Raw genomic sequence first — 9,789 nt, 5'->3', positions numbered from 1 at the left:
CAGACCCAGGCAGGCCCTGTGCAGACCCAGGCAGGTCCTGTGCAGACCCAGGCAGGTCCTGTGCAGACCCAGGCAGGTCCTGTGCAGACCCAGGCAGGCCCTGTGCAGACCCAGGCAGGCCCTGTGCAGACCCAGGCAGGTCCTGTACAGACGACCCAGGCAGGTCCTGTGCAGACGACCCAGGCAGGTCCTGTGCAGACCCAGGCAGGCCCTGTGCAGAGCCAGTGCAGAGCCAGTGCAGACCCAGGCAGACCCAGGCAGGCTCTGTGCAGACCCAGGCAGGTCCTGTGCAGACCCAGGCAGGCCCTGTGCAGACCCAGGCAGGTCCTGTGCAGACGACCCAGGCAGGTCCTGTGCAGACGACCCAGGCAGGTCCTGTGCAGACCCAGGCAGGTCCTGTGCAGACCCAGGCAGGCCCTGTGCTTGCAGCTTCTGTCTCTGGGAGCCCATGTGAGGCCTGCTTAGTTAATTCAGTGGGCTAGACTACTCTATTTTGCAGCTGTTGTATTTACTGTGTATAAGGAACGGACATAGTTTGAAATTTTAAGATCACAGCCTGGCTAAATGGCTAGAAGCCAGTCTCCTATAGAAAATAAAATTTGAAGCACCCAGTTGAGAAATGAGTTGAGACATTTTTTCTATAGTCATAAAAACCAACATATCACTTTCTTTTATAATTTTATTACTTACAAAATAAAAACAAGTTAGGAAAAATATTTTCCTTTGCAAGATATAGAAACTACAATCTTTGGAAAATACATAGCCCCCCATACTTGTTACAATACATAGCCTTGTATACCACTTGAACATTGTTTAAAAATCATACCCTGTAAAGGTTGGGATAAGAACAATGTCAGCCACATATTGTGACATTCAAGTACTTAAGATACAGCCAAAAATGAAACATGTTTCCAAATGGTTTTGTCTTCCACAGTACCAGAGACTCCTCTATTTTGTAAGTTAGTCGGTGTTTCCAGGAGTGTCTGACTTTCCATAGGTGGAACTGAGAAGAGGCTGCCACGGAAACCCAGCTACTGCGGGTCTCCATCCTGTCATCCCTGTTTATGGAGCTTGGCCCCCACAGGATGATCTCTAAGACAGCTCTGAGCTCAAAAAGGCTGTTGACTGTGTTTTCTGAGATGCTGATAGAATGACATGGTTGCAAATCTAAGTTCCAAGAGTATGAGTCAGGTCAAGTGTGATTTAGATGACTCAGCTAAACAAGTATCATCTAGGATGTCAGATGGAAAGTACTTTAAAAAAAGCATTTAAAGTTCCTCTTTGGAACTACTGGAGGAGATCCTCTTAACAGAATCTAAGTCCCAGGAGCCCGGTTCCTGCCTTTGGAAGAACTGTGGGAGACTGGGAAAGAACAGACAGCCCCCCAACTCTGCAGCTGAAGATAACAATAGAGGCTGTCTGGCAGAGTAAGACGTGGCAGCCACTATGGCCTTACCATAAAGGCATCCAGAGGGACAGACGCATGGTCATGTACTCTCAACACCCTGACCAATCTCCCAAACGTGCCTCTTTCACAGGAGAGTAGGGGCCTGCTGATGCTCCACAGTTAGAGTCTACTGTCTGAGTTCACACTAGTCTTGTGGTACAGCCGGTCAGTCAAAGACTAGCATTTATTTGTGATTTGTGTTATATATGCAAGAAACAGTGAAAGTCAATCTACTGTGGATTAATAGGTCTTTACATTTTTCATGTTATAATGTATTGTTCCAAAATGGAAGAAGACTGTAAGAGTAAGTTTAATAACAGACCTGAACTTTAAAGGGGCTACCTGCTAGAGCTTTTGTCAATGAAAATGGTACAATCTGGGCAATTTGATATGGCCTAACCTAGAACAATCCTGAGGAAACTGTATTTGGCATCACACTATGAATTCAAAGTGAATTTGTAGAAAATCATCACATCTCAAATGTAAACACCTCAGGATGGGAATGTGCACATTAGTCACGCCAAGATTTCTCTCTCATGATTTTAAGATTGGAAATCTTAGAATGTGAGAAAAAAAATAGTGCAATCTCAATAAAACAGGAGACCATTAAAACTTCAAAATGATAGCCAGAGTTACTAACAGACTGAAAGAGAGGACTGCTAACCACGTGTGGCGAGCTAAAGGCTCTGTTCAGAGAGGACATATAAAAATTCCAGCCTCAAAACAAAAAGGCACAAATAAGAGTTAAAAGTGTAATGACCATCTGGGAGATCCTTGAAAATAAGGCTGGTTCACTTATATTCCTATCGGGAAATAGGCACCTGTACCAAGTTTCAGCTTTGGCATCCTAAATGGAATCACACTGCAAATGAAGGATTAACACAGTACTAATTATAGCAGCATTGTCAACATTAAGCTTCTTATTTATACCGCTAAAATAGAGTATTTCCCATCCATATCCTGTGTCAAAAATAAAGTTTTAAAAATTGTACTCATAAAAATTTCTGAAATTCCTCAAATGAGCTATCTTCTCAAATGACACCCCGACCCCAAGAAGCCAAAGCAAAAATAAAAGCTATCCAAAAATTGCTAGGCTAGACTAGCTACTCTTAATTAAAAAGATACCATATTCAAAAATGGTACTTTATTTATGAAATTTATTAAATATAACCGATGAATAATGCAGATTTTCCAGGTATGTGTGTAGGTGTGTAAGATGTCTAAGCTGGGTGATGGCATACTTGAAAAAAAATATAGATTTCAACAGGGACATTTCACTTGGAACTCTGGACCCACCTACGAATGGTTGCTCCGGTAGTACTGGCGACTACACAGAGAGCCCCACCCACCGTCCACCAGGTCGGCATATTATCAAAGAAAGCAATCTGGAAGATAAAAGCAAAGACTATATCCATTGTCTTCATTATTGCTACGAGCCCCGCTTTTTCTATTTGAACCGCTTTAGTGATAAATATCTGACCCCCTAAACCCAAGAGTCCAATGAGTATGAGAAACAGCCTATCCAGCCCGCAATACGGGAGACTCCATTCTCCTATGACAAAGAGGATGATGATGCATTCAGGAAGGCCAAGTATGACGTAATACCAAATGCTCAGAAAGTAGTCCACAGATTTTCCCATTTTTCTTAGGATAACCAGAGTCATTGCAGCTAGCACAGCATGTCCAATTGCAGCAAATGTTCCCTTAATGTGCTCTGAATAGCTTTCTCTCATGCCTGAAGTGTCGGAGCCAAATAAAAATGGCGGTCTCACGATAAGGATCACTCCAACGAACGCGAACAATGTGAAGAAAGCATCCCAAAGGCTATACTTTTCCTTGAGAAATATCCAAGCAAATATTGATGTAAACACTGGACAGCTAAATGCAATAACTGTGGCATCTGCGAGGGACGTCGTCTGGAAAGCATAGTACATAAGGATCATGGCACTGGAACCAAAGACCCCTCTGAGAAGAAGGAAAAGTCGTTGACCTTTGGGACCTATGAACCCAGTTCTGCAAATTTAAATGAAAAAAGAATGCATTTTAAATGAACTTGGCATTGCTTTCAAATCAAAATGTTTAATCAGACATTATTCTAAAAGTACATTATATTAAAAATAAGGGAGTAATAAATAGTAAATGCTACCTACTGTTGAATAATATGAATCCTTTAAAAATATTTTTCTAGGTATAGATAATGATGGTTCAAAATGTTCATAGCAGGAGCAAAAAGAGAACACAGAACCTCATAAACAGCATGACAAAAAGTCGGTAAATATAGATAATTGTTTTCCCCATGTATATTCTTGCGAAACATAAAGACAAAAAGGACTAGATGTGAAGAGATGTTATATATCCTAGTTGTAGGATTATGTAATTTCCCCCAAACTTTCTATGATGAAAATACATTGTTTTATAATAAACATAATTTCGAGATTTTGTGACACTACATGAGGCAGCTTAATCCTGGCTAATGTACACTCAATCGAATCAACTCTTCTATCAAAGTTGAACAATGCTAGAATTTAGTCACTGAATATAAGGTAACTTTTCATTGTTCTTATGAGTTAAAATACAGTGAGAAAAACAAAAGCAGTGGATTGATACATAAAACTAGTGATTTTTTTTTTTTTTCAATTAAACACTCAGAACCTACTCTGATAGTTCCTAGCTAGGTACAACTCACTGACTCAGGCTACAGCAGACTTCATCCAGGTAAACATGAACATCTTTGTGTATCTAGACTCAGAACAAATCTGTGGCCCATATGTATGTGGAAAAGCTATGAATGTTCCATGATAGTGAACACAACATCAAAACAGATTAGAGCCAAAGATTTTCAAAATACTTTCTAGCTTTGGATATTTTTATTGAAACATGGAGAATATGGTTGCTAACCCCAGTGTTGTTACCTCCTTTAGAAAGTGGTGCCAGCTCACCATTATTTCTGGAAGCACTCCGGCTTATACATTTACATGGGAATTGCTGGCAATATGAATCTTTGCAGATTGTCACTTTCTAACCAATTTCTCAGGATACAGAATGGCACTATTCTAAATGAATCTGCATCACAGCATGGAGACAAGGAGGTTCTGGAGGCAGGCAATGGAAACTTGTTTTGAGATTTAAGCATCTTCAGCTTCCAAACAGAAAGAGCCAGGTAGCCAGTCAGGGCCCAGGTAGTCTCCTCCCAGGGTTCAAAGAACACGAAGGTATGTGTAAGTTACAAGCGGGGGTGTGGGGTTGTATTCGTAATTCCAGCCCTACTGAGAATGACAGGTTCCACACAGAAGAAAAGGGGTCAAGTATGGAAGGAGAGTGGGAGGGGACAATAAAAGTACCTGTCTGCTGAAGTCTCCAGAAAGTACCCTAACCTAACTCTTATCTAACCCTTGCAACCTGCTCTGGGGCACAGCCCTGAGAGCGCCACTCCCTCCAGTTTACAGAGTGAGAAACTGAATACCAAAGTAGTCAAAGACCTTGCTCAAGGTCCTGCCTGCCGTCCTCTGTAAGACCGCCATCTTACTGGCATGATCTGGCAGGGCAGTCTGTCCCACTGAAAGAAACCTGATACTACATAACTCCTATCATTTACTTTTTAATCTCCAAAATACCAGTTATGCCGAAGTAAAGGAAGGAGGTGGTACACCCAGAATTTTGTTTTCAAACAGAGAGGGTGAACAACCACATGCCATTGTTCTCCTTTGATGGGCATGTGGTATGTACTTATGGTGGAATCTTCTGTGAGTAGATCCTGAGAACATGTCATTAATCAGGGTGAAGGGGAACAGACTGGTCACTCTATGATAAACCAGCTACTACAGAGAAAATATCAAGGCAGTTCAAAAGATTTACACACACTTATTAATCTCCTCTACTTCACTCTAAAACATACTTACTTTCTGTATATTAAGCAAGGAATAATAACTAGCATTTGGAACACACATCGAAATGCACTGATCTCTACAGCATGGACGTCTTGCACTTTTTTAACAAATAAAGAGGCCACTGAGAAAAGGAAGGCAGACAACACTGTGTAAAACAAGCCAAGTCCAGGACAGGGTGCTTTCTTCTTGGCTTCTGAAAAAGATTAAATTCTGGTTAGTCCTTGCTTCCAAGTATATGTTTCATCACTTTCACTTAGAAATAAGTTGAGGAAGATGCACTGTATTAACCAACAGCTAGATGTTAAGGTAAGACCTTCACATCCCTGGTCTTGTACCACTTTCCCTACCCATTACGAAGAGTCCATAGGCGTGGTTAACAATTTAAAACTACATTTTAAAAGATGACATTTCTCCCAATAAAAGATGATTCCTTCTGGCTCACTAAGAATCATCCCTCATTTTACAAGTCAAGACAATCTTGCTAAGACGGTGAGAGGATCTTTAAGAAACACTTGTCAAATGCAAGTGAAAAGCACTTCTCAGTGATATAGAGCCTTCCATTCTCTCACTGGGGAGCTTCGGGAAGGACGTTTACAACTGTTTCATCTGGTCATTTGTTGATAATCTGATTTCTACAGGCCTATGAGCTTTTCTGGGGCTGGGACCTCAGCTGTCATGTTCATGCCTGGAACACACGCAACCTGAATAAGTATCTAGTGAAGGAAAGAATAGGAGAACTCCAGAGAAAGACACAAGGGTCTAACATTACTGGCAAGAAGATTAAACTGGAAAGGCTCTCCTGTTGCGTAAATGTGAGCTGCTAACTTTTTAACTCCTTCCTGCCTTAATCTAAACCAGGACACTTGTGCTTTCTGAAGGTCTTCAAATATGTAACTTATTACTGACATCCTGTGTAGCATTAACGACAAGTCACACACGCAGTGTATGGACACACCCCACTCTCTCCTCATGAACACCAAAAAGAGACAGTAATAAGGAAAATAAGTGATTCTCGTCAATTAAGAGTCTGCTGGAGACAGGAAACCTGCGAACGATGCAATTTACTTTGAACTTGGTCAGCCACTCCACTCAGAGTGTTCAAAGTGTTACTCAGCTACGGAACTCTATTGCATAATTATGTTCTCTTTTTTTAAAATGCCCTTCTCTGATAAATGATACACCGGGTAATATATTTCAACATCCTCACAGCAGATACCTTTGTCCACAGGTGCCTGCAAATCGTGATCAAGGTATGAAGACAGCTAGCTTCTCTGGTGACACCATACAGCCTGGCCTTCAGATGCCCTTTACAGAAACCTCCCTGTTCTAGGCACACAGGTGGAGGGACTGCTTTGAAACTGTTCCTCTGTTACAGGTGCCAGAAGCTCTCCTCCATGCTACCTTTACCCCTGTGCTCCAACACTGTGGGAATGAACTACAAAACAGCCACTCAGGCCCCGAGGAGGAAACTTCAGGAGACTTCCAGGCAAAAGCACCACAAAATACATGCCTTGGCTGTGGTCAGCCTAAGAGTTGGGCTTCTGAAATTACAAAATTTAGATCCAAATAAAACAAGTTTTCTCAAATGAAACCTCCACCCTCAGACAGAACAGAATGAAAAGTCCTAGGACAGAAAACACCCTCCAGGTTTATAATCCAAGGATCTTCTCCAACTTAAATTCAATGGCTTTTTCTTTAAGAAGTGTAACAGTATAATTTAGCTTTCAACTTTAAAACACTTTTAAGAAAAAACACACTTCTTTTGAGGCAGGGTCTCTCTATGTAGCCCTGGTTATCCTGGAACTCACTATGTAATCAGACTAGCCACCAACTCAAGAGATTTGCCCACCTCTGCTTCCAAAGGTGTGTGCCACCGTGCCCAGCTTAAAAACCAGCAAATATTTAAGATTCTGTGTTTTCTGATTAGGGAAAGGCAAGTCACAGAAAGTTGAACTGAACTTGACTGTTACTGAAGGCAAGGATGTTCTGACCTCAGTTTCTTACTAAATGATCATTCCAGTTCCCTCTGACAATGGCGATGAGCTGAGCAGTCTAAAGAGGGATTTGCTCACAAGATACACTTCCACACTCACAGAAAGTGTGTCTCATCACTCCACACAAGTTAAGAACACTACTCAGATTAAGTGGTCACCGTACAACATATACTAGAAGAAAGTAAAAACCCATTTCCCTGGCTTCTCCACACTTGGCTTCAAGCCAGTGATCTGGACCTGGCTGAGAACCACGGGAGTGACTTAAAAATTCCATTTCCAGGCCCCACCCCAGAACTTCTGGAACTTTGTAAAAGCTGATTGGAGGTCCGGTGATGCAGTAGTGTTCACTCCAACAGGAGAGTGTGAGGCACAAGGCTAAGCTGACATCTCTCCCTTTAGTACCAGATCCACACTGCTCCGAAAACGGCAAACAGGTAGCCTGACAGCTGTAAACTGTCCGGTAAGGTTCTCCAGTTCCAACCTAAACTTGAAGATGAGCTTGGTTAAGAAACCACTTAGATCAAGAATCTCAAAGCCAGGCATGGTGTTGAATGCCCTTAATCCCAGCACTCAAGGAGGCTTAGGGAGGACTGAGTGTGAGCCACCCTGAACTGGAGGCCCTGTCTCCAAAAAAAAAAAAAAAAAAAAAAAAAAAAAGTCTAAAATAAGCCAGTCAAAAGTTCTTGAGCATTCACACAGGTTTGACATTTTGCCATGTGCTGCCTGAGTATCCAGACCCCCTCATTAATTCATAAATGGGAAACTAAAGAATTTGCAAGGACCAGTTCCACACTAAGCCAAAATGACATGCAGCCTTAAGGGTGATTAGGTGAGAAGCTGACCTCTTCATGAGCTGCCCATCTGGTCAGCCCAGTACGGAGCAACCCTGTCCTGGAGCCAAAGCCCATGCAAACATAATCAGAAACCCTGTGCTTTAAGGACAGAAATGTAGCAACAATCACCTCCGTAGGACTTTTCTCTCTAAACTCAGAAAAGCGCACCGAGGAGAAAGGAAAACTGGTGGGACAGGAGGCACAGAAGCCCCCGGGCATATTGCAGGCGTTGGGATGGCGAAAGGTGCTAACTCGGTTCTCAAAGACCTTCTGGAGTTTCTTCAGGAAAGCTATGGAATGGAAAGGGCCCTAGGCGGAGTCCCTGGCAAAAGCAGAGCCCTACCTAGTACTGCCTGGACCTGCCCTACCCAGACCTTGGCAGATGGAAGTAGGGGTGAGACCCAACCGCGAAGCCCTCATCTTCCACGACCTCACTTTACCCCTGTGTAAGAGGAGTCCGAAGAAAAGACAAGGGCTCTTCACCCGGGCTTCTAACAAGGCGTACCTTGTTTTAAGCCCGTAGCTAAAAAGTCCTCCTATCCCAAAAAGCTTGAGGACCAGTGTGGTCCCCTCCACGCTCCTCTCTGAGATGCTTAAGATTCCGGGACAAACACTTTCAGAACCCGAGTCTTTCCAACTTGGTTCTGGAGGATCAGTTTCCCCTCGTGGTGAGGGTTCCTCCTGGTCGGCTTCCCCAGCCGCTGCCTGCCCCTTTCGGTGACCTTTCACCTCTGACCGCCCCTGGACCGCGAGGGCCTGCCCTGGCCACCAATTTGGGGTTGCGACACTCGGAAACTTTCTGGGTCCGGGCTCCCACGGGTGCGCAGAGAAGCCGCCCCGCCCGGCCCGCCAGCCCCGCACTCACCCGGCTCCCCACGCGAGCAGCACGCCCAGGCTCCACACGGCCAGCACCTGCCGCGGCCGGGGGCGTCCGTGTGCTCGTCGTCGGGGGACGCGGCCTCCGGCTCGCACAGCTCCGGCTCGCGCAGCTCCACCGCGTCGGCTCCGAGTTCCGCCGCGCTCTCCGGGGGCCCCATCCCGCAGCCCGCGCTCTCCCCGCAGCAGCCGCGCGCCGTCTGGCGCCCGCAGCCGCCGCCGGGCCGCTCAGCTCTTCCGGCCCCCGGCGCGCCGGTGCGTGTGCGCGTGCGCCCGCTCCCGGCTCCGCGCGCCTGTCCTCCGCTGCCCTCCCGCCCCCGGGGAGCCTGCCGCCTGCGCTCGTGCACTCGGGCTGCGGTGGCCACAGCTGGCCCGGCGGCGGCGGTCCCTCCGGTGCAGTCCGGCTAGACTGCACACTGGTCCTCCTCTGTCTTGGAGCTTCTCAGCTCCGGCGCCGCGGGTCTTCTTTGGGGCCTTCTGCTGCTTTAGAAAGACTAGTGTGTCTGTGTGTGATCTGGGCGTGGTGTGGCACACGCCCTTAATCCCAGGGTTTGGGGACAGAGGCTTGTGGATCTCTGTGAGTTCAAGGCCAGCCAAGGCTACCTAGTGAGACGCTGTTTCTAAATAAATGGATTAAATGAAATTTAAAAAGACTGGGTGTCTGTTTATTGGTGTGGGGTCCGGGGACTTCAAAGTATTATGTCAGTTTTTAAACACACTGCTACCTGACCAAGGGAAATAGGATTTAAGTG

General features: G+C 45.1%; 1 protein-coding gene across 1 annotated transcript; it reads right to left on the bottom strand.

Moving 5' to 3' along the window:
* Positions 1 to 661: 661 nt before the first annotated feature.
* Positions 662 to 9,321, bottom strand: Slc35g1 (solute carrier family 35 member G1). Its single transcript, XM_076563011.1, has 3 exons — positions 9,027 to 9,321; positions 5,347 to 5,527; positions 662 to 3,460 (listed from the first exon to the last, which is right to left on the bottom strand). The coding sequence occupies exons 1-3, from the start codon at positions 9,196 to 9,198 to the stop codon at positions 2,722 to 2,724; spliced, it is 1,092 nt and encodes a 363-aa protein (XP_076419126.1). The 5' UTR covers positions 9,199 to 9,321; the 3' UTR covers positions 662 to 2,721.
* Positions 9,322 to 9,789: the final 468 nt, after the last annotated feature.

Source organism: Peromyscus maniculatus, chromosome 1, assembly GCF_049852395.1.
Source record: "Peromyscus maniculatus bairdii isolate BWxNUB_F1_BW_parent chromosome 1, HU_Pman_BW_mat_3.1, whole genome shotgun sequence".
Classification (NCBI taxonomy): domain Eukaryota; kingdom Metazoa; phylum Chordata; class Mammalia; order Rodentia; family Cricetidae; genus Peromyscus; species Peromyscus maniculatus.
This window is presented reverse-complemented; position numbering and strand designations above follow the sequence as displayed.